The sequence below is a fragment of the Drosophila suzukii genome, chromosome X, assembly GCF_043229965.1.
Source record: "Drosophila suzukii chromosome X, CBGP_Dsuzu_IsoJpt1.0, whole genome shotgun sequence".
NCBI classification, from domain to species: Eukaryota; Metazoa; Arthropoda; class Insecta; order Diptera; family Drosophilidae; genus Drosophila; species Drosophila suzukii.
The window spans coordinates 3,370,989-3,394,855 of record NC_092084.1 but is presented as its reverse complement, the minus strand read 5'-3'; the positions used below and the strand labels follow the sequence as shown (position 1 = coordinate 3,394,855).

The 23,867-nt window shown below is 40.7% G+C and overlaps 3 protein-coding genes across 9 annotated transcripts; 1 reads left to right on the top strand and 2 right to left on the bottom strand.

The window, feature by feature from the left end:
• Positions 1-6,443: 6,443 nt before the first annotated feature.
• Positions 6,444-8,910, bottom strand: LOC108015012 (ryncolin-2). Its single transcript, XM_017081241.4, has 5 exons — positions 8,632-8,910; positions 8,526-8,572; positions 8,340-8,453; positions 7,494-8,063; positions 6,444-6,671 (listed from the first exon to the last, which is right to left on the bottom strand). Exons 1-5 carry the CDS (start codon positions 8,761-8,763, stop codon positions 6,530-6,532), a joined length of 1,005 nt encoding a protein of 334 aa, XP_016936730.3. The 5' UTR covers positions 8,764-8,910; the 3' UTR covers positions 6,444-6,529.
• Positions 8,911-9,394: 484 nt separating this feature from the next.
• LOC108015422 (microfibril-associated glycoprotein 4) lies at positions 9,395-11,239 on the top strand. 3 transcript variants are annotated; one of them, XM_070997692.1, is made up of 5 exons: positions 9,395-9,634; positions 10,103-10,290; positions 10,339-10,917; positions 10,988-11,133; positions 11,191-11,239. In XM_070997692.1, the coding sequence occupies exons 1-4, from the start codon at positions 9,524-9,526 to the stop codon at positions 11,127-11,129; spliced, it is 1,020 nt and encodes a 339-aa protein (XP_070853793.1). In that variant the 5' UTR covers positions 9,395-9,523; the 3' UTR covers positions 11,130-11,133; positions 11,191-11,239. The 3 variants fall into 3 exon arrangements, with proteins under 3 accessions (XP_070853793.1, XP_016937341.1, XP_016937340.1); XM_017081852.4 differs by having other exon boundaries at positions 10,357-10,917; positions 10,988-11,239; XM_017081851.4 differs by having other exon boundaries at positions 10,988-11,239.
• Positions 11,123-22,823, bottom strand: LOC108015423 (uncharacterized). Of its 5 annotated transcripts, none has more exons than XM_017081857.4 (4): positions 15,666-15,835; positions 15,388-15,555; positions 11,609-11,758; positions 11,123-11,383 (listed from the first exon to the last, which is right to left on the bottom strand). In XM_017081857.4, exons 2-4 carry the CDS (start codon positions 15,544-15,546, stop codon positions 11,231-11,233), a joined length of 462 nt encoding a protein of 153 aa, XP_016937346.3. In that variant the 5' UTR covers positions 15,547-15,555; positions 15,666-15,835; the 3' UTR covers positions 11,123-11,230. The 5 variants fall into 5 exon arrangements, with proteins under 5 accessions (XP_016937346.3, XP_065723729.2, XP_016937344.3 ...); XM_065867657.2 differs by lacking the exons at positions 11,123-11,383; positions 11,609-11,758; positions 15,666-15,835 and adding exons at positions 11,918-12,590; positions 12,657-12,746; positions 22,679-22,823; XM_017081855.4 differs by lacking the exons at positions 11,123-11,383; positions 11,609-11,758 and adding exons at positions 11,918-12,590; positions 12,657-12,746 and having other exon boundaries at positions 15,815-16,059.
• Between the last annotated feature and the right edge of the window lie 1,044 nt (positions 22,824-23,867).

The window sequence follows — 23,867 nt, the reverse complement described above, 5'->3', positions numbered from 1 at the left end:
GTGAACACACACATATGCACGGACAAACCAACAAATGCGAGGGGGCTTAAAAAAGGAAAAGGGGGCGGTTGGTGGGCGGGGCGATCGCCAAATGAAAAGCGAGCCAAATGGACATGTGGCCCGCGCATTTTGCGGTTGCCTTTCGAAGGGGGGGCTAAAAAGGGGGTTAAAAGGGGGCTGCGAAGGGGTAAAAGGGGCAAAAGTCACTGGAGAAGGAGCAGTCTAAGCCAAAAGAAAAGGCCAACTGCTGCTGATGATTGCGATGATGATGACGATGGCGATGGCGATGGCAATGATGGCCATCATGTTGGCCGCATTGTTGGCCAGCGGTGAAACATAGGATATATAGGATATAGCGATGGCAAAGAAAGAAAAAACTTATAAAGCAAACCCTGAATCGATATCAAAAAGTTTCCCAATGAAGTGAATACTGTTTAATTTTTTTTTTATTTTTTATGTTGAAAAGGATTAAAGTAATTTGGCCGAAAGGCCCATCAACTACGGCCGATTTCTCCCTGTACCCCAAGTTTTTAATTTTCAGCTAGACTGCACATTAAATAAATTTGTTAAAAAAATATATACCAACTTGATCAACAATTTCCATTTAACAAGATTGAGATTTAAATTTTTTATTTATATTTTTCGCCATAAACCTATGTGCAAATAAATATCTATAATGCGAAAAGATATTATTCCAATTAGTTTGCATTTAAAAGTTTAAGATGAAAGAAATAGCGATAAGTAAAATTAAATCCATAAACCTTAAAGAGATTATAAATTTATATTATTTTATTGAATAGGGTTATTTTTAAATTCAATATTGTCTCTAAAATAGTAATATCCTGCTCACACACACTCACACCTCTCACAGTGCCATCACTAAGACAAGTGCATTGTTTGCCGGCTTGCAAGTGTCTGCGTGTGTAGCTGTGTGTGTGACATGTTAACGACGGCGCTCAAATGACTTTTGTGTGGTTTAAAACCGAACCCAGAGTCGGAGCCCAACCCCAGTGGTCGGGGATACGGCTACCCCTAACCCACTGAGTCCTTAACCCATGCCAGCCCCCAGCCACCCCCTGTGAGCCATCATCATCGTCATCATTGCCATGGCCTCGCTCTTTTGCCTTGTTCGCTGCAGCATTTTTCAATTTTATGGTTTCCAGATGAAGTGCGTTCGACCGTAAGTAAATGTCGGGGAAACCCCCTTTTTTGTGCCCAGCCCAAAATCACCCACCCCCTTCGCCCGCCGCCCCCCGCCCCTCGCGTCAGCTGCAGCTGTCATTGTTTAGCTTTTTGCCCTCGCCGAGTGCACAAAAAATGGGAATCCCCCGCTTCCTTTTCTATGTTTTTTCTCGATTTTTTTTTTGGAGCACACGCATAAAGTTGCATTTCTTTTTTGCGGTTTTTTTTTTTTGGCCCAGACTGCTTAGCCATTGGCCTGACCAATTTTTTTCGGCTTTTCCTCCTTTTTTTTGCCATTCTGCCGAGCGAATCGTTATGAGTTATATATGGCACTTGGATCGAGGGAAATCGGGCCGGGGGGATATATAGGGGGATGTACAGGGGATATCCAGGTGAGCGGGAAGATTGAAACTAACTGAATTGCCCAAGCGGCTGTGAACATTTCGTTTTAATTAAGAGGCCACTCCGGCAAAAGAGAACACAGGAGGAAATAGGCGAAAAAAAATGCTAAAAAAGGAAGGGAAAATGGAGGGGAAAGTCGGGGGTTAGTTCCAGTTGATCCGTCAACTAATTGAAGCCAACTTTCAGGCTTCGCTGGCCAAATGGAAACTGCAGCTAAAAAAGAACGGCCAACAGTTGGCATTTATTTATTTATGGACAATATTTAGCTGGAAAACAAATTAAATCGAATTCATTAAATACCTGAACAAACAGTGTTTATGGCAAAAACATATTAATCTCTGGGCACTGAACAAAATGAAAGTTAGGCAGAGCAATTGGAATTGTAAAACTAGGAAACTGTCTATTACAATAATAATTTTTATGTAAATTGTTTTAAATGCTAAATAATTCATAAAATCCTTTTAAGTACATAATGCATATTTAAAATACTTTGAGCTTTTCTCTCACTGCATTTACTTATTTCATATGCTAATCTCTTTCGAGCATTTTTGCTTTTGCCATTGGCATTTATCTAAGCTTTTTTATTTGCCCACTCGTTTTTACGTGGCATGTTGGCTTAGCCACGCCCCCCAGCCCCACGCCCCCGTGACCCCAACTGACCCCGGCTACCTGACCACACCTGCCGCCATTTGCGGTTCGCTGTAAATGCATTTTTAATGCATTTCATTCCGTTTCTGTGTTTTTCGTCGCTAAAAGCAAATGCACATTTAAATAAAATTTTATAGTTATGTCTATTTAAATATTGCAGCTTGTCGTGGGCTGGCCAGCATAATTCTTAATGTACATAAATCAGTGTCTGTGTCTGGGCTGCTCATAAAAAGTCAGTATTTCGCCATACAATTCCAGATGCAATAAGAGCCAAGTTTCTAAGGCGATGTCCAACAAATCTGGTCCATGCATCAGCGCTGACACTTTCTGCTGACTTTTGAATTTCGCAATTGCCTTTGGTGAGTGGCAACAGCAATTGCACAACATAAACCAACTGGAATGGCCAAAACCCAAGGATGCTAGGGCATAAAGTTATTAACGAAAAGTTGGTTTTACAATAAAGAAGTCATTTTTATTTTAACGAATATGCTTAGACGATTAAACCATCAACCTTTTTTGGGTTTACCATCTTGAAATAGGGGCCACCCCAAATTTAGAATGCAGAATATTAGCCAATTAAATAAGCATCTTTAAATTGGCTTACACTTCTACTTCTACAAAAAAACTAATGCTCAATTTAAATTTACTTATAATAAGGATTTTGCATTTAAATACAGATTAAAAGAAAATTGTTTAGTAAATTACAAAGTTTCCACGCAAAAAGGTTATTATAAGCACAAATGCATTTCCTATTTCTTTTTAAAATTGCCTTGCCCTCAAAAGGAAATCAGCATAGTTGCGAAACCAAGGTGAACGAGATGAAAGCCTTTGGCGAAATTCCCAGGGCCAACTCCCTTAACCCCCGGGCGCCCCTCAGTGGTCGATGCGCCCTTTTGTCAGCCTTTAACACGTTGACATCTCACGGGGCTGCTGCTCAGTTTGCGTTTTCTCGCTGTCAAGCTGCCTCCTGTTATTTGTTGCAATTTAAGTGACTTGGAATTGCAATTTATCGCTGCCGCTCTGGAGGGGAAAATCGCCCCTTTTTTTTTGGGCCGGGAAATAAACAAGCCAGCTGGGGGAAAAGGAAAAGCGAGGAGAAAGTGAGAGGAGGGTGGAGAGGAGTCGGGGAAATATGAGAATTTAGTGTAATGTTGTTTTTATTGCAACTTCATGTGCGGAATGCGTAGCAGGGCATTAAAGTGTTGTTGCATACACTCAGCCACCCCCTAAGGGTTAAGGGGCGAGGGGTTAAAGGGCGAGGGGTTAAGGGTGAGTGGATGGGGGTGTAGGAAAAGCCAAGTAAACTTTCCCTGAAGGACGATCAAGTGACGATTTCCGTCTTGCGTTGCAGAATATTGTTTGATTTTCATCTAGTATTCTTTTATTTAACCGAAGGATGCTTCTGTGTGAAAAGTGTTTTATACAAGGAAATCACTTTTAAATGTCATTTTAGATGTCCAAAAGTATGCAACCATATTTTTTAAACTCACTTGTACAATTAATTCATTCTAAAGGACGACTATTCTTTAATCACTACATACTTTTAAAATCCCTAAGTGGCACACTGAGTGATTTAAAAACCCATCGATTTCTGGAACATCTCTAATAATGATTTCAAAGTAATGACTTTGTTTTAATATTTGCACTTTAACATAGCTAAAAAACTTCAGAGGCTTACAGTATGTTTAAAGTGCCAGTTTAATGAATATTTAACAAAAACTATAGATTAAAATAGTATTTTCTTTTACAGATTTTTAAATAACTTTAATAGAAATACCAAAGTTTAGATTTAAAAACCTACAGCAAACAAGAAAGTTATATAATATATATTATATAATTATATAATCTTTTATAGATAACGAATACAGTTATCATAAGTATTTTATTTTCGATTTAAAAATACAATTGAAAACTTAATAGGGAAAATTCAAATGCTCACCAAGAAAATAACAAGATAAAAACAGATAAAGAGAGAAAAATCACTTCCATTATGTGCTCAGAAAAGTCCATATGCCTGGGAATTCGCATTTTGATGGCAGGACCTTTGACCGTTTTTTCCTTTTGTGCGCCCCGAAAGCGATATTGTAAATTTTTTTATATTTGTCAAGCCAATTGAAAAGTTTGCGGCAACTTTGTGTTGATTTAACACCCCCGGCACACACATAAGACAACAAAGTCACAAGGCTGTCCTGCCATCAATGAAGTGGGAAAAGGAAAACTTTGCTGGCCAGGGCATAAACAAGGAATTGTATGGTAAATGGCCGGCCGGGAAAACAAGATGGGAATTATTTGAAGGGAAGAAGTGAGGCAATGGGATGGTGGGTGGTATCTGGCGGATGGGGTGGCTCCAAGTGACCACGCAGTGATTTACGCTCATGAAATTGAGTTGTGGGGCAAATTATTTATGAACAAAGCGCACACACAGGAATAACAAACAACGGCAAACGAGGACTGTGATGTCCTGGCTGCCCAGGACAATATGCAGTTGGTGTTTGTGGAATCGGTATCGAAGTCCTTCCCCCGAGGAGCAGGAATGTCCCTTCTGCGGACAGCTTAGAGCAGCGGACTCTGGATTCCAGGACTTCGGGACCTCGGGACTTCGGGACTCCAGAACTCCAGAACTCCAGGACACCCGGCCAAACTTTTTGCGCCCCGAAAATAATTTATTAGCGGCAAACGAGCAAAAGTTTTATGAAAATTCAAAAAACACAAGAACACAGGAACACAAACGGAAAAAACACAATCGAAACAAAGGCCAAACAAGTGCAAGTTGAAGTTGAGGTGGAGCAAGTTGATGAAGTAGCTCCGGCTCCCTCGGATCGGCCAACATTTCATTGTCAGTTGAGTTTTGCGGAATCGTGCGCTTTGTTTAATATTTTCAGACTCTGTCAAAAAGTTCCCGGGCTCTCGGAGTTCGAGTGAGCAAATTTATTTACTATCATGTCGGCCAATGAGCCGGTAATAACGTGGGTGAATTAGCTATCTGGAGCAGTTTGTTTATACATTTATATTTAAGAATTTACATTGAAATGAAGACGTAATTTCTAAAAAATATTTTCAAATTTTGTAAATCCTCCAAGAATCTATAAATATGTTACTATAATATTTTATGAAAAGTTTCTTAACGGTAAGTTGTAGTTAAATAAATTTTATTCAGAAACAATAATTCAAAACATATTTTCTGATTTCTCTAAGGTTCTATGATATGTAAAGTAGCTCTTTACTCAATTAATATTAATTCTTATCCACGTTATTTAAAATCATTTGTTATTACATGTTACATAAGTTTGTTTAGGGTTAGTTATAGTTTGCATACAAATAAAAATGATATTCAAACAGCTGTGTAAAACTGAAATTACGCTGGTATATTTAAGATTTCTAAACAATACCTAACCACATCGTTACTGATTTCTCTAAGAATTCATGAATATTTAAAATGAGCCATAAGTCAATTCAAATTTATTCCTGTGCAATTTATTTAATATAACTATTTATACGCTTCTGGGTAAGTGAGAAATGTAAAGTCGTTTTCAGTTATATTCATAAATATCTAATGGGCATGATTAGGGTATTTTCCATTCGCCATGTCCAATGGCCTCTCAAGTTTCTCTTCTTATTTATTGAATTTGGCACACAATTGCACAGGAGCTTATTTGCCCCCGTCTTTATCCCGGATGTCGTCCCCGTCCCGCCCCTTCCACATTCAATTGCTATGCCTGAAATTTATGAAATTTATTCCGGCGGGGAGGACCAAGTTTTCCCATGCTCGTAATTCTTAGGCGAAAGTGGAAGGTGGAGGGGGCTAGGTGCCAATGACAGTCGCATTACGCATTACGCATACGCCCCGTGCGCCCACATTACGCATACGCAGTGCGGGCCGTTCGATATCATTAGCATTGGCAAATGCATATGCTTATTTTTAGAGAAAACAATTTCCGTTGCTTAGCAATGGGCCCTCCCTTTTGTCTCCTTTGTATGCAAATGAGCGGAACGAAAATTTCTCATGATAATATGCCATTAATGAGCGGCATTATTTCCCCACCATCTCTGTGTGTGTGTGTGTGTGTTGCGTATTGTACGCCAATTAATTGAACATCGCTTAATGCGAAATATATATAATAATTGGAATAATTAAAACCCGTTCGCAATCAGGCCAGCAGATCAAACGGGAGAAATGCTTGCACAAGCAATTGCCGAACTATTCGGGCAAGTATCTTGCATTACGCAATAATCTACATTTATTGTGGTCTATGGCGTCTAAGGGGTCTTGGCGATTGAATTTGCCACAGTGCTTCCCCTACGACTTCCTCAGCGGTCGGATGAGCATGCGGACGTAGCTGAGCGAACCGGTGGGTCCTGGCAGGAAGGTCTTCCACAGGATGCCCTTGAAGTAGCCGATCTCCTGGCCGTACTTTGGCTGGAATGTGCCGAAAAGATTGCTGGAAGTAGGAAGGTGATGGGATAGTTCATTAAAAATACTTATAGATATCTTAATAAAAAAATAAAATTAAGTACAGATCCTGTATCTGTATCTCAAAGGTTTAAGAAGATGCTAAATCTAACATGTATCTATTTAAAAGTGTTGGCAATTAGCTAGTTATCGGAAATTACATCTCACTTCAAAAGAGCTTAGTCATTGGGAATTACATCTCATTTAAATAGAGCACAATACTAGTCTTACTGGTTTAATAGGCCCATATAGTTAGAATACTTTTATATTGTTCTAAAATTCTTTTGTATAACTTCTTTGAGACGTATAGGTAATTATTTAAAAGTGTTTGCAGTTAGTTATGGTGTCATTGGGAATTACATCTCATTTAAATAGAGCTAGTGTACCTGGATAAACAGGTGTAAAATGTTAGTTATACTATTAATTTCAATTAAAATGATTCTTTTGTATAGCTTCTCTATTAATTATTACTTATTTATTAAATATCATTGCTCGTTTTATACTGTATATGATTAAATTTTTAAACTTTCTAAAACAATTTAAATAACGCCACAATTTTCAGATAAAATATCTCAATAAAATTGTAAGAAACCAGGTAGAGCCGAAACCAGCAGATATACAGCTTCTAAACTTTTACCACACAATCTTAGTATACTCCCGGGTTTTGCTAAGAATGGAGTGACCACAAACAGCTCCAAGTAAACCCAATTTTGTATGTCCTGAGAGACAGATATCAAAGTAATTTATGCTAGTGATATATAGTTCTTAAGTATAAACAAATGATCCTTTTAGTGGGGACTTTGGGACTCACCTCTCGAAGCACTCCCTTCCGTACCACCAGGCTCCTGCGTGGGTCCTGGCGCAGTTCTGGCCATTATCGTCGTTATCCTGATCGCGGGTGGTGAACTTCTTGCCCGCATGGTAGCGCAGCGAGTCCCCCGCATCCCCCTTGTAGGCCCCAAGGACATATAGAAGATACTTCTCCGATTCGCTGCCAATACTGAAGTGATCGTAGAGGGCGAAGCGCTCCTCCCGATTCTGGTTCCTCATGATGATGAGCAGCTCGTGGTGCTCGCTGTTCGTCAGACGATGCAGTTTGTCCAGTCCGATGAAGAACTCCGCGTTGAGGACTCCGAAACCGGACTTGTAGTTCTCCCAATCCCGGTTGAAGTCCTCGCTGCCATCGTACCGGTAAGCGATCACCATCCAGCCGCCTTCCCGCACCTTCTGGTCGCAGCTGGCGAAGAAGGGCTCCACATCCGGAGCGATCCGGATCCTCACCTGGCCATGCTTTTCGTCGTGGCAATTCCTCGGCGTGTCGTCGGTGGGCGTGGCCAGGGGCAGGGGAAAGGTCTGCACACTGGCTGGCAATGGGCGGAGTCTGAAAATGGAGAAAGAGGGGTCTTACTAAACAATTATAATAATTTAATTATGAAGGATTTAATTGAGAGGCAAATTTTAAGTTGCTTAAAGTCTTTAATTCGTTTCTATTGAAGATTGTAAAGCAACTTCTAAGTAATGCAAAAAATAAATCTATTTATTGGCTCTCTCATTTTCATCACAGCTCCAAGAAGTATCAAAACAAATTTATACTACAAAATATTAGGCTACTCTCTGCCAAAGATAATGGTCTTTATAGTATATTACATTAACTTACAATCTTGTTGCGATGGGAACTCCTGTGCCCTGATTTTTATACTCCTCTATCATCCCCTGCAGTTCGTTTAGATCAGTTTTCAGAGATTCCAGTTCATCCGTCATGGATTGTATGCTATAGAGTGGATTTCATATGAAACCATATTATTGGGGAATGTTCTATATAAGAAATTCAACAAACACTTACCGAAGGGCTAGGCCACCCAAGGTGCTTACGGGGCAGCTAGCAGTATCCTGTGTAAAATTAAATTTATGTGAAAATAAATGCAGTATTAATACAGTAGCACACCCACATTTTCAGCAAGGAGAAAGGGCTCCGCCGAGTTTCTCATTATCACGGAAAAGTGTTTTCCTGGCAAGTTGCTGGTGGCATTTGTGGTGGTGCTGAGACAGGCCAAAGCCGTGACGAGCGCCTCCAGCGCCATGGCGATGCCTATATGAGCTCCGATTTAGTAATACGATATACTCCGATAAATATATATATTTCGATTCCAGCGACTGCAAAGCAGCTGCAACTGCTCGACTGGGCAACTGACTAAGTAAGCTGGCTCACTAGCTCACTGGATTAGTTGTTGGCTGGTGGATGATTGGAGATGCCACAAAAGTCACGACAGGTGAAGCGATCACAGTGATGGGGAGTTCACTAATCCATAAAATATTTTTGTAGTGTTAGCAACCTCAAAAACTATAGGTTTGCACAGATATTAAAAATTCATATGGACTTACGCATGCTGCTGATGTATCGTTTACAGCCATTTTTAAAAATTTTATCTTTGAACATTTTACAAAAACCAAACCCTTTTAAAAATAAAAATTTCATAGTTAACATACTTTACTAATCTTAAAATATTTGTTTTTTTCTCTGTGTAAGGCGACATAATAACCTGTTAAACCATCCAATACATACAAAAAGTACCTCTAAGTAGATAACCTTTTTAGTTGTGCAATATGTAGTGTTGCTAACTGGCGATCACTGGATGAGAAAGCACTGCCCAACACTAGCTGATTCTGCTTAGCATACTCGTTTTTCAATGCAATGCACACAACGTGTAAAGCCAGTCGATCGAGTGACCTTTGGTTTTATTCGCACTCGCATTGTGCCTCAGATCGGTAGTTAGTGCTTAGTTGCTAACTTAGTTAGTTAGTCAGTTAGCTAGTCGGTGGCCAGTGATCGCCAGTGGGAAAATGTCGCAGATGCTCCAGCTGGACGCCTTGGTCATGGCCATGGCGTGTCTGTCCACCACGCAAACGGATCTGGGCGGAGGTCTGATGGTTCCGCCCTCTTTGCAAAATGCGGTGAGTTGCGTGAGGGCCTCGAAAAATTTCTATACTTTGAACTGTACTTGTGGAGCAAAAATTGGCCTGGGGGGGGGGGATAAGTTAAAAACATTGTTATTAAAATATCGTATGATTCTTCTTTCGGAGTTGACATGCTGTATGGATCGTTTATAACCATTTTTACAAATGAGCTCTATAAACAAGTTAAATGTTATACAACGGTAATAGTAAAACTAAAGTGTAACATTTAAAACATTTCAGTTTAAAGTTTTTTCTTTGGGTGCATCTTTGATGCTGATGCATCGTTTATAACCATTTTTAAAAGTTTTTAAATATAAGCGAGTAAAGTCAGTAGTAGTAAAATCAAAGTGTATTATTGAAATCAAATTTTGCATAAGTACTATCACTTACTACGTTTTTTCTCTGGGTGTACCTACGCCGCTGATGCATCGTCTACAACCTATAAACACGATACCCGGCTTCCAGAGCTCCAGCAGCTGCCCAGTTTCAGCCTTGAGTGGCCTCACCACCCGGATGCAGTCGCTGACGAGGGAAATAGCCAGTGTGAAGGAGCAGATAGGCAGTCTACAGGAGCAACTGGTGGACTTGCGGAGGACGGGCAGTCCGCCGGCGGTGGCCCTCGCCGCCTCGCCCCACGCCCTGGGCTCTCGATTGTGGGTACATGCCGCAGGGCCCTGTTGATCGCAAGTAATATTCCCCAGACCTCTCCACCTCGACAGCCTGGACCTTGAGCCGCAACTCCTGGCCGCCGGCGGGGCAGTGGGTGTGCCCGGCACTCCGGAGAACTGCCTGAAGCAGCAGCACGGGGTGGTCCGCATCCGACCCCGGGCGAATGTGGAGCCCTTCTTCGTGTTCTGCGACCAGAAGGTGAGGGGTGGCGGCTGGACCATGGTGGTCAACCGGTACGACGGCAGCGAGGACTTCAATCGCAAGTGGGCCGACTACCAGATTGGCTTTGGACCGCTCACCACCGAGTTCTTCATCGGCCTGGACAAGCTGCACCAGATAACCAGCAGTGACAACTACGAGCTCTTGGTTCAGCTGCAGAATCGGAAGCAGGACCTGCGATACGCCGTATACGATCACTTCAGCATCGGCAGTGAGTCGGAGCAGTACAGGCTGAATGTCCTGGGAAAATACCAGGGCGATGCGGAGGACGCACTGCGCCAGCACACGGGCAAGAAATTCAGCACCCAGGATCGGGACAACGATGAGAGCGAGCAAAACTGCGCGGCCTCGCAGTCGGGGGCCTTTTGGTACGGCGGCTCCTGCAATCTCAGGTGGGTTTTCTATGGAATTTTAGATACCATTTAGATATATGTACATCAAAATATATTCCCCATCCCCTAGCAACCCCTTTGGCCTCTATCAACGCCTTCTCGAGCGAGATGTCGATGGTTTCAAGGGCATTTTGTGGCGTGGCTTTCTCGATGGACCCAAAGGATCTCTGAAAATTGTCCGCATGTTGGTTCGACCCCGCGCTAGTTCATAAATAGGTATATAGTATATTCCATTGGTAACACCAGTTAAACTTTAACAAAAACACCCAACAGGTTACAAAAAAATATGAATTTAAGATAAAATAAATTCGATTTAGACTTCGTTGAGCTTGTCGGTCTCCTGGGTGGTTGTGGTGGTGCGCACAGTTGTGGTTGTGGTGGGGTCCTCGGAGCCCTTGACCACCAGCGCATCTCCGAAAACTGGCTTGAAGAAGAGCACGAAGCGGGAGTAGCGACGGGCGGAGTTCTGGGGAGGATTTCAGGGGTTAATGAGCAATTGTTGATACTAGAACATCACAGAATCACATGAATATTTCTTATTGAGATAAATATTATTAAGGGGTACAAGCCAATTTAGACATAAGTAATAGTTTACTTAAGTTGAAATGATTTCATTTTGAATTCCCCCTTCACTTTCCTTGCAAACCCTGTATAAAAATCATAGTAAGACCTTGATATGGCCAGCACTTACCAGGATCAGTCGTGACAGCGACTTGGAGATGTTGGTGACCGTCAGCAGGGACTTGTTCAGGAGCTCGGAGGGAAGTTCCAGGGAGGCATCGCTCATAATATCGGCGGCATCGCTTAGGTCTTTGCCCCCCGCCCGACGACGCCTCTTGCTCTGATGAATATAGATATAGATAAACATATGGATAAGTAAAGATGGGCGATGTGAGTGAGCAGAGGTGTCCGAAATCAAAAATCCGAGATCCAAAACCCAAAGTCAAAAAATCCAAAAGCCCAAGGCCAAGGCCGCCATTGAAACTAGATGTGGTGTGAGTTGGTTTTTTTCTGTTTTCGGTTTTATTCGTTTGTGTGGTGTCGTGGAATTCTCTCTATAAAATATATATATTTGTTTATGCCGAATATTTACAAACATGAAACTTAACTAGGGTGTAAACAAAAAAATAAAAACGATTCGAGCGAGGGCTTGGGGTTGGGGTTGGAAATTCAACAAAGATTCTGATGGATGTGAGGGGGAGAAGGGAAAAGAAGATATAGGGGTTCAACGATAAATTACAGCTTCCATTAGTTGGCCTTGGATCGTTGGTACATATGATATGATGTGATCACCCCTAGTAGCCCGCCTCATCGGAATCGGGAGCAGGTGACGTCACGCCGGCGATTCCGTTCACTCCGCCGGAGGATCCCTGCAGGATGGGTCCCGAGAAGCCGAGGAACTTGGACACCACGTTGCCCAGGCCGGCGTTCGCGTTCCCGCCGCCCGACGAGGAGCCGCTGAAGGCGGTGATGGTGGTCAGCACACCGGTGGTCAGGTCGTTGGCAATGTTGCCGATCGAGCGGATCTTCGGCGACACCACCGCGGTGATGAGGGTCTGGAAGTCCTTGATGGGCACCGGCGACTTGATGTCCCACTGCTTGTTCTTCTCGATGTTCGAGCGGTCCAGCTGCTCGATCACCCGCGTCTTTGTGTCCAGGAAGTTGTCGATTTTCTGTAGGTTTTTTCGGAGTTGTCATATATTTCTTTGAAAAATACTTTATATCACTGAAATACTCACGCCAAACACAAAGCCGAGCACTGCGTTCTTAGCCTCGAATGTGGCATCGGGCAGTTTTCTTTTGTTGCGCTCCTGGACACCTAACACCTCCTGGAAATGGAAATCGAAGTGGAAAATACAGGATCACCCACAAGGGATGGTTCTTTGGAACCAGGGTTGCCATGTCTACCTTTTTCAGGACAGATCTGTTTTTTTTTTTAATTATAAATCTAAAATAAATAAACAATTTCACGTTTTTTCCACGTCTGGCAGCACGGATTAGATTACACTATTGGGAAATACTACCAAAATTGGTTCACTTTCCTAAACATGACTAATAATCCCTGGATAAATGGCATTACTATTCCTAACCAAAGTTTGATATTCTTACTTAAAATTTTTTATGTTTTTCTTTTCGAATTAATCATGTAGATTGCGAAATATTTTGCTAAGAAAATGTTATTATAAAAAATACTTTGTTTTTTCATAACGTTTTCTTTCAATACATAGTAATCTTTAGGGATTAAAACCTATACTGGAACCACGCCTAACAACTAGTATTTGTCCACTTCTTTAACGATCTCTAAGTACTTTGCCTAATTACACCTGACTTCAAGTTTAATTGCTGCCGAAGAGCGGGTAAAAAGCACTCGACAGCACTGGGGGCCAGTTAGACTTGACCCAATTTTCGGGGCTGGTCAAAGATAAAAAAAATGTTAAAGAGAAATAAAAGCACTCATGCACATACATAAGTAATTATATCACTTGTGGACCTGGGGACCTTCGGTCATTCTAAGCCGATGTCTATCGCCGTATATCTGGTGCTTTCGGACCGCTTCTCGATCGGTCGCTGGTCCAAGGCACTTAAAATTCACCTCGTCATTTGGCCATATGTATGCACCGCGATATCGGAGCCAAATCAACTCATTTCCAACCAAAACGCATAATCGAAACCCCCGGCATCGAATTTCGAGCCGAACTAAAGCAGCTGGGATTTTAGTGCATACTCTCCTTACTTGCAATTATACGACCTTTTTATTTCATTCAATGGCTCTCTAATAATGTTGTCAAATAGTTAACTGTGATTTGAATTTTTTAATTGCAATATATTCAAATGAGTCATTGTTTACCATAGCAAAAATATGTAAAAATGAATTGAAAGGTTTCAGAATTCTATTATATACATGAAACATTTAAGATATCTTTTTCTAACAATCAATTATCAATCATTAATCTTGCTATGACAAAATTGTAACAACACTGAACAAAATGGTACTTAAATCAAAACACCAAGACAGCCTGCAAACATTTAACAAAAATTCGCCTTCAACCCACAGATTTTGATTACATCTAATATCTCGAAAATTATGCAATTCATTTGGCGTTTTTGGTTTATTGTTCTGCCATTCTCCCTCTTGAGAGTTTTTGAGACTGCTTAACAAAAAACCGCCTCGAGCAGCCCAAATGGTCTATTTTATTTTTTTATCATTTTGGGTTTCGAGAAGCTAAAACAACCAGGCGATTTATTAGTTTAACAAAACGCTAAACACATTACGCTCTGCGCCTTTTTCGCCTTTTGTTTTTGTCCGCTGAAGTGACAAACAAAAAGCGTGAGCTATGATTTATATAGAGCAAAATCAGGTCAGCTGTTGAAAGCTGAACGAGCAGTTAAGCGAAGGGATTTACAACAAGTTTAACTACTACTTGAATGGAAAAGTGGAAAAATGTTGGCTGAGATAATGCTTCGTTTTTTGGCTAAGCTGTAGGTGGTTAAAAAGAGGTATTTTGGCAAAAACATTTTTTTCATACATACAAAAAAAAACATTTGTCTATAAAATTATTTGCGTTTTCTTAGCTTTTTTAAGGAAAAGTTTTTTAAAATTTCTAACATTTTTAAAAGAAACACAATTTTCTTTTGCCAACAAAACTATTTTGCAACAACTGATTAATTTTTTTTTAGTTTTTAAAATTTTCTTTCCCTTAAAAAAATGTTTCCATAGATATGCAATTACTATTTTAATGCCCGCTGAATTTGAATTTCCCCAATTTCCCCAGCAATTACATCGAATTCAATGCTTTTCACCGCAAATGGTTGGATCAATAAACACGAAGTCGAAGAAATAAATATATGAGCCAACTTTTGGAGGCGCGGAAATGTTTCACAATCCGTGCGAATAAGAGGAAGCGGGAGAAGAAGAGGTGATGAGCCATGGAGAAGCTCCCCTATAGCCCTCTCTTTCTACCCGCCTATACCCGTCTCTTTCGGGCCAAGGCGTTGGCTTTGGTTTTCTGTCGGTTTTTGGGTTTTCAGTTTTCGGTTTTGGCTTTTGGAATGGTTTTGAAATGTTAACGTAGGTCGTTAACAAGTTTTGTCGCCATCAAGGTCGTCTGGTCTCGAATGGCCAACGAATTTGGAATCGAATTTGGGTTTAGACCATTTTTTTTTGCTCTTTTGGTTTTGTGCGATTTGCATACGAGCGGCTTGCCCAGAAAATTGGCCAGAAGTCGGTTCAATGCACCACAAAATTAGCAGCTTGCACAACGGGCCAAAAAACAGAGAAAAGCGTTAAAAATGTGCAACAAAAGAGTGAGAGAGAGAGAGCGGGAAAATGTTACTTTCACGGCAGGAGACAATCAAGTTTTCCCCACTCCCTCTCTTGGATTTTTCGCAGACTTCCTTGTTGGATTTTCGGATTTTTCTCGGGGGTTAGGGGTCTTTCCCATATTTTTTCTAATTTTTTTCGTATGTTACCTCTGCATTGATGGGATTCAAGTCGGGATCGCTGGTATCCTGGAAGTTCGCCTCCAGTTCAGAGTTGCTTTGCTGAGGAGCGGGAAAGCCCAGCGATAACGATAGCAATGCCGATAGCACGGCCATCGATAATAACAAACGGCTCCTGGTGAACTGCATTTTTATATTCTGCAAGCAAAAATGATAGGGGGTTTTATTTTTGTTGATCAAAAAGGGTCTTTGGCAGTGGAAAATTTTCGATTGTTTAGTGTATGAAGAAATGTTCAATTTTTCTGTACCGCAAAATAAGAAAAACACTTAAAGCTCGTTACAGAAAAAAAAGCAGCAAAAGTTTGGTAAACTTTAGGCACAAGTGCGTGTTTTGGTTTATTTTGTTGTCGTCTGGAAGCCGCGCCGCCAGATACGCGATACTAGCACGTTCACTAACTTTAAGCAAATGACTGCGGACGAAAGTTACTTCAATGATTTAGCAGTGGCCAAAAAATCGGTTACACAGCCCACGGCGCATGCGCAGAGCTTTTTGTTTAGCGCCGCTGCGCAGTCCACTCAAAAGATCCAGCGTCGATCCACCGAAAAATCCCAGACGAACGCAATCCGGCCAAATTGAATTTTATTGCCGCCCGATTCGTGGATTCGTGGATTCGGTGATTCGGTGATTCGGTGATACTGCCGTACTGTTGTTGTTCAATGCAAGACGTCGACTGAGCCGCTGGCAGCGATTCGAGCGGAACGCCGGCGCAAAAAACACGTTTTTGAGCGGTTTTGAGCGCAAATCCGAACGGAAAGCGCTCAATAAAGTGCAAAACCAGCCGCCGGAGATGTTAAGTCACCGGTGTTGTTGCCTTGTTAATGGTGTTTCTGCAATGCGCTTTTAATTTGTACTCTTTGGCTTTCAATTAAGGCACACTCACACACACACACACTGGGGCACAAGTCGGTCATACGCTGCGCATGCGCAATGTGCATTCTCAAGCACTTTTTGGCTGTGGTTATATAAGGGTCTACTTAAGGTCCTTTAGGAAATCACATTCTCCCAATTTGCATATCCCGCTTTAGAGCAAAGGAATGGTATGCAAATGATATAGAAATGCCATTATTTTTATTATTTTTAAATGTTCTATTAATTTACTAAGAAGTCGAATATGATCATTATTAAAAATATAATATTGTCATTTTTTCAGTTTGAATTATTCTATTATTACATCATATAATATTAATTATTATTAATTACTTATATTAATTATATTTAATTATTTTTAAGTCCTACATTTAGTTTTATTTTTTAATCGACTGAAACCTTTATGTATATTTATATAATGGTGTAATATTCATATTAAAACTCAAATATTTTCCTTTGTTTAGAAAAAGAAAGTGTTTTAAAACCTTAGACATTTTATTCGCTATACAAAACAAGCAAAACTTAGGACTCTTTACTGCCCACATATCAATGAAAAAAAGCTCGAAAATAAATCAAATCAAAGCCGCTTTCCTTGACCTAACATTGACTAAGAATTTAGCACCAGCTGGATTTACTAGTAGATCGAACCAACTTAAGTCCAAACGAAATGCCTATGTAAAGTCGCATGTTAATGCGCTTTTTACGATTAATAATCAGCATAAATTATACGTATTTATGGCTAGAAGTAAAATGTCGTCGGCTGGAGAACAAAAAAGAATACGAGCTAAAGAAAATTTAATCAAGTCGCTCGCCTTCGGACGACCGAGGGAGACCGATAAATTGGAGTCAAAGTGCGCGTATCGAATTCAGACGAAACTTAATAACTGGAATTGCATGTCGAGTGCATGGACAGCACTCCAATGCGATCCAATCGGATCTGAACGATCCGAAACGATCCGATCTGATCCGATCCGATATGATCCAAGCCGATTCGATGTGATCCGAAAATCTGGCCTTTCTAGCCGCATGTGTAATTAGTCAAGTCTGCGAGCCGAGTTCTGAATTCGTAACAATTGACTAATTAAATCGCCTGCAACTCCAATCCAATCGAATCGAATCGAAGCACTTGATTAAGTCAATTTTGAGATTTAAATTGGGCTTTAGCAGAATGAGATCATCTGCACTCGACTTTAGCATGTTTATTATGTTTCCCAGGCGATTGCATGATTTATTGACCAATTTTCGCCCATTTGTTAGGTAAATTGTTTATGTCACGTAATGTTAAAAATTGAGATTTCAGCCATATAAAGAATTTTTTTGTGAAACATATAAGGGGCGAATAATTTAGTTATTGATCAATATTTGTCATATACCAAGAATTTTTATTCTTAGAAAAAATATATTAAATATGTTTTTATTCCAAGATTCTAAGTTACCGAGAATTTTTGTTCCCAAAAAAAAATCTTAAAAATATAATGCTGTGCAAATTCTTTTATTTTAATTTTTTTAAGCTTCATAATTGTAATCCCAGTGATACAAAAAATCAAAATGAAGCTGCCTAATCGAGAGTGACCATTTTAATTCCGAGATCCTTGAGGATATCCCCTGTAATCAACCCATCAGGCACTCAGTTAATTGCAAATGTCACTGCCAATTTCTGGGTGCTTGGGAAGCCTTTCTATTTAACCCCTGGCAGCCAGTCGCTTAACCCGTTTTCGCTGCAATTTGCTTATCAAAGTGCGGGCTCAATCAACGCCTTGGCCCAAGGTCATCTCGGTCGTTTGCCGGAACGGTACCGAAACATAATCCTTAATTGACATGAAGAGGTGCCGGCGCACCTTGCCATGTTTGAATTTTTATTTCATTTTTTTACATATGACGACAGCCGAGCGAGGGGCCCAGATAAAGCAAAATTAATGCGCGCATCCGTTGAAATGACAAATAAAAAATGGAAAAATTTCAGCAACGAAACCGCAAAAACCCAAGCCCAAAACCAAAAGCGCAAAATGCAAAGTGCACGCTCGTCTGTCAGTGTTTTTGTGGGTCACAAGGTCGGGAGATGTCTCTTCGGAGGCCTCGTCCTCATCCACATCCTCCACCTGCAGCTCCGACTTCATCTCCATCGCCATCGCCATCTCATCTCAACTTCAACATCTTTGTATGCTGTTTTTACAGCTCGCAGAACCTGTGCCCAGTGCATGCTCGAGTGCCTCTTACTTTGTGGCCTTAGCTAAATTAACTTTCAATTTTCTTGTCGCCGCACGAAGCCCTTGAAGATGTTTTCGGAAAACTAAAGCCACATTCTGACCCATTTCAGCCAAGAAAATACGTAAACAAGTGCTTTGTTAAGTATGTATCTTAATTATTATCTAAATATCTGGAGAAAGAACTCGATTATGTGGAGATATTATAGCTCATTTAATTAAACTAATTAAACATTGAATTTTAAAACTGCATAGAACATCTATTATATCTTTCTTGTTTCGTATTTTAAAAGCATGGTTGTCCTTAACGCATATTTAAATAGCTCTTTGAAATCTCTTGAAATCGATCACAGATCTTAAAAATATCCGGCCAGTTGTTCTGCCCAATTTGGCAGCTCAATTAGCAAATTATCCATGAAAATTCAATTAAAGCTCGTTGCCGCTGAGGCGCCTCAATTAGAACGCCATAATTGCTGGTCAGCAAGTCAATCTGTCAATCCGTCAGTCCGTCCATCAGTGCTACAGCGCGTGTCATAATGTTTATGACAGAAACAGAATCAGAAAAAAAAGACAGAGACACGGGCGCACTTTGAATTGGTCTTCGAGTAAACAAACCAATCTCGCAGAAACATGCCGTTTTGGCCCGGCCAAGACCCCAAAAGCGCCCCAAATCCTTGCCCCCTGAACCCGAGTGACTCCATTTACCACAACCAGATCTTCACTGCATTTCCAGTTTCGCCTTTTCGGTTAAGTTTTCGCAGTTTAAAGCTTGGGCTGCGAAAATGTCAGGGGCCAAAATAGTGGGGCAGACGCATTAAATCCGTACTAACCAGTGGCAACTTGTTCTCTGGAAATAGTAATAGTCGTAGCATACGCCATATAACATATACCATATGCCATATACCATAGTACCCTTCGCCGCCATGTCGGGGCATAATTTGGCATTACCCAACTGGCGGGGGGTTATGCAACGGTTGTCATTATGCATTATGCGCTGGCTTTTTTAGTCGGTTTCAGTCTGGGGCCACGGCATTAATGTCACCTGCTCATCGCTGTTCTGGCCACGATGACTCCGCTAAGTGCACGCAGGAAAATACTAAAAAAATAATAAAACATTTAAGAAATCCAAAAAAATAGAAACAGGCCCCTAGCTTTACGAGTTAACAACTATACGCCGAAACTCGGGAGTCACAGGCGGTCGGCCATAACCATTAACCATTAACAATTCCACTCGGACCCAGAGCGCGGCTCGTTAGCCAGGTAACCAGATAACCAGGTGGAGGAGAAGCCACCAGTCCATTCCGCATCCAATTCCATCTAATGTATTCATCTCCGCCTGCAATGGCCCCTAATGAACTGCCGATGGCTTTGCGCAAGTGCTTTACGGCCCCCTCTTTTAGGCCTTTAGCCGAAGGAAAAGTCACATGTGACCATAAAATTCAGGCAGATTTACTACAAAATGTTCAAAATGTAGTAACAAGAATTTTTATTTCTGCTAATTGAAAAAGATCATAGCCTAGGATGACACTTCTAAATGCATAGTTATAAAAAACTTTATTATAAGGTATGCAACTTTGAAATCTGAGTTTTATGGCTTAGGTTATAGGCTCTGAAGTTTAAGTTATGGGTCACAACCAAACTTATTGAGGTAAGCCAACTTTAACTTGGTATTGAATTGATCCATTTATATGAACCAGAAAAGCTTTTTAGATCTCCTCACGGATAAGATATTTAAAATTCTGAAGATACTAAAATTTGGGTCACCTTGGATATTAGAAACTGGATAAATACGCAACACAAAAAAACAAAATCTTAATGCTGATTCTCAAGTCGTTTTAGCCTTTAATCAAAGACAATCTCTTAAAGTGGCAATGAGCAAGGAAAACCGAGACCAGCCAGCCATTGGCCCGCAAATGCAGTGCTCTTAATCGAAAAGAGTTAATTTAGTTTACATTAAGACCATGTGTAAGCCAATCCTTCACATCAAGAGCTTTTGTTTCGTGCCCAATAGCCGGGTCGAATTTAATTGGAAAAGGCGTTGCCAGTTGGCCAGTTTTCCAGTTGACCAGTTGAACATTCACCGGCGACTCAGAACTGAGGCTCTGAATCAGAATCCGAATCAGAATCAGAGGAGCGAACTTTGGCCAGGCCAAAATGATCCGAAGATGGCGATTCTGAGTCGGATTCTAGTGTCAGGTGGCGTTTATTTGTTTGCTGGCCATTAATGTAATTACAGTATTAATAAATCTCGCCACTGGCGGCCGGCGAAGGTCGCCTCATAATAATATCATTTTGGCTTTAGCTCTTTTGAAAGGCATTTCGAATCTTTGATCACTTTGCTTAATTGCCGTGCAGAACTTAGTGCTGTTAAATGAGCCGTGAATTGGAAATCACTTCTAAGCTAAACGAAAGAAGGCAAGAGGCTTATGAAACGGCCAGGCAAATGCAACTCAATGGAATTAAAACAAATATTTTATAATAGGGGAAACACATCTAGACAATAATTAGCCGTTCATAAGCCAAGACCCGCATCAGTTTAAATTTACTGCCCGGGGGAAATATCATCATAAAAATGTGTGAAAATTCGAATAATACAAGATGTGCGATACGGACTTTAACGCTCATAATTGAAACATAAAAGCACAATCCTAAAAAGGGGTAGAAATTTCACGATTTACATAATAAGCGGGTCGAAAAAAACAAAATAGGGGCATTGTTTCAACGCTTTTCGATACCGGGTTGCCCCAATCGATTTGCATAACCCTCCCGAAGACAGCCCCACAATTTGGAGCGACGTCTGGTCAATAAACTTATTGACCGACTTAGATATGACACCTGCACGTATATCTCTCGGTTTCTGTTTATATCTCTATAGAGACGCCCCCTCGCCGGTTTGCCTTCGGCGGATTTCCAGATCGACTGCTCCACTTTCATGGCGATTACTTTCGCTTTTTCCCTCGTTTTCGATCTTTTATTTCTTGTCCCAGCTATCATCGCTGGCTTTTGTTATTGCCTATGGCATATGATGGCTTTTGGCTTTTGGCTGTCAGCTTTCGGCCCAAAGCGCGCTGATGGCTGAACGGGCTGCTGTATCTTGGGCTGAGGCTTATCTGGCCAGAGCCATCGACTCGGCGAACGACCTTGAGACCGTTACCGGTTTCTTTGGGCCAGGCCACTCTTGCATGGCCCAGACCAGTCGGTGTTTCAGCTCTTGGCTTTGGTTTTCAGCCCGGACCCCTCGTTCATCCACAATCAGGGGTCAGCCGAAAATCAGCAGTAGGTTACCAGGTAGTTAACCCCGAAAATTCAAATAAACTAATGGGTCTCTAGAAAATTCCCTTACAGGTGTTTGTAGCTATCAATGTGCTTAAAAGGTGTTTCAAATAACATGATTTAATATAAAATGGCAACAGGAATTATTTGGAATGCTTCAAATAATCAACTGATTTAAAAATATATCTAAATATTTATTTTTAAAGAAGAAGAAGATGAGTGTTCAGCTAACTCTTAAAACAAAAATGTAGTAAACATATTAACATAGTCTCATCTCGAAATTCTATCTATAGCTGTTAAAAATAAATAATACATTTTTAATCTATCTATAGATGTTGAAAAGGAATAACACATTTTTAAATATATTTAAGCAAGTCAAATAAATTTTAAAAACCTTGTAAAAATCTTAAAATGTAATAAATCAAAGAGTTTGCCCAAACTGTTTAGCTGAAAATTTCCTTAAGCCTAATATAATCAACAATTAATATGATATGTGGAAGACAAAAGCTTCCGTCATAGGAGAACAATAAAACTCTCACTTTTTTCAACACTTGCACATAATATTCGTTAAGTCTCTGGCTTTTGTTAATTGATTTATGCAGCAATTAACGCATTTGAGTCTTCACTTTTGCGTTGTTGACGTCTGCGCTGTTGCCAAATTTCGGTAGCCCGAACGATTAATGGACGGTCGCTAATCAATAGCGTCCCCTGAACCCCCTTTCCACGCCACTGGTCAACTGTTGACTCTACGGACTGGACCTGACCTATGCCAGCATTTTGAGCTGGGGCTTAGCCCAGTTAGCAAGTTCGTTGCCTAAGTCTTTCGTTTTGACACACATTTCGAGCTGGGATTTTTGCCCGTTTCCCCTTTTTTTGGTCTTTCAACCGCCCTGCGCATATGTAAACCTGAACTCACCCGAAATATAATAAAATAAAGATGCGGCTTGCCAAACCTAATCGCACTGCGAACTCTCCTAAGCACCCAAATATATAATTGAGTTCATTAACAATTTCAAAATGCAAATAAACCAGCACAGACACAACAGAAAAAAAAAGAAAACACGAAACAATAAACAAAAACTGAAGTTTTTCAAATTAAAAACGCGACAACTAAACGGCCCGCAAAATGTCACTTGGTCTTGTGAAAGATTCACGCATAACTGAAAACTAAAACTGGCCGCTAAAAAACTCAGCCCACTTCGAAAAAACAGAGAAAGAGAGGGAGAGAGCAGGCGGAAGAGAGAGCGAGAGAGGCAGAGAAAGCACCAGAAGTAAGTAAAAGCATTTTAATGAAACGTGTAATCAGTAGAAAGTGACACAATGCCCGCTCCACTGGCCAAGCAACCAAGTAGTTGGCCCAGCGGAGAAAGGTGCCGGGAAAGACTTCGAAAAATGAGAGAAAGACTCTCCAGAGAGCCGGGGAAATGCCAAAATGAGATACAGATACATATATTATTTGCGGCATTTTTCACCTTTCGAAAACCTACCCACATAACTGAAAGGTTGTTATATATGTTTTAGGAAAAAAAATGGGGTTTTTATAACAATTTTAAAGTTAGTTAAGCAATAAGTATATAATTATGTATTCAGGAAATTGTCTTCTTTTTATAATCCTAATAATACTGATTAAATAAAAAAAAATATAAAAAAATAAAGAATTTGTTTAACCATACTTACAATGAAAATGGAAAAAAAGTGTATCAAAGGTAACAAGTGTAAGTTTACTTTTATTAATAATAACTATTTTAGTGAACTCCATAATGTTGTATGTTATGTAAGTTGTAACCCAGACACTGTCAAATGAGTGTTCAACTAACTCTCCAACCCAAAATCACAAAGGTCCCCCACTCCAAAGTTCATTTTCCTGTGTCACCCCCTCTAAACTTTGCTTTTATGCGATAAACCCAGCTCCCAACCTCTGGTTAGTTTGAACTTCCGCTTTTTGGGAGCTTTCGCTTTGTTGTTTTGTATTTTCCATCCAGCGATTTGCCCCACCGAATCCTTGGGGGAGTGGCTTGTGATTTGCAATGCCCCCACCGAATTCCAGTGGATCTCTTGCATCAGCCGCTGTCCAAGTGGTTACGCCATTTGATTTAGAGCCCCCT

What these genes read in the sequence shown, in the direction of transcription:
- LOC108015423 (XM_065867657.2), bottom strand. Translation starts at nt 15,546, where the DNA reads ATGCAGTTCACCAGGAGCCGTTTGTTATTATCGATGGCCGTGCTATCG. An exon ending in TGAATCCCATCAATGCAGAG is followed by an intron (nt 12,747 to 15,387) that starts GTAACATACGAA and finishes TTCCATTTCCAG; the next exon opens with GAGGTGTTAGGTGTCCAGGA. An exon ending in TGCTCGGCTTTGTGTTTGGC is followed by an intron (nt 12,591 to 12,656) that starts GTGAGTATTTCA and finishes AAAAACCTACAG; the next exon opens with AAAATCGACAACTTCCTGGA.
- LOC108015422 (XM_070997692.1), top strand. Translation starts at nt 9,524, where the DNA reads ATGTCGCAGATGCTCCAGCTGGACGCCTTGGTCATGGCCATGGCGTGT. An exon ending in CGCCCTCTTTGCAAAATGCG is followed by an intron (nt 9,635 to 10,102) that starts GTGAGTTGCGTG and finishes CCCGGCTTCCAG; the next exon opens with AGCTCCAGCAGCTGCCCAGT. An exon ending in GGCGGCTCCTGCAATCTCAG is followed by an intron (nt 10,918 to 10,987) that starts GTGGGTTTTCTA and finishes CCCATCCCCTAG; the next exon opens with CAACCCCTTTGGCCTCTATC.
- LOC108015012 (XM_017081241.4), bottom strand. Translation starts at nt 8,763, where the DNA reads ATGGCGCTGGAGGCGCTCGTCACGGCTTTGGCCTGTCTCAGCACCACC. An exon ending in TTGGGTGGCCTAGCCCTTCG is followed by an intron (nt 8,454 to 8,525) that starts GTAAGTGTTTGT and finishes TCCACTCTATAG; the next exon opens with CATACAATCCATGACGGATG. An exon ending in GTTCCCATCGCAACAAGATT is followed by an intron (nt 8,064 to 8,339) that starts GTAAGTTAATGT and finishes CTCCATTTTCAG; the next exon opens with ACTCCGCCCATTGCCAGCCA.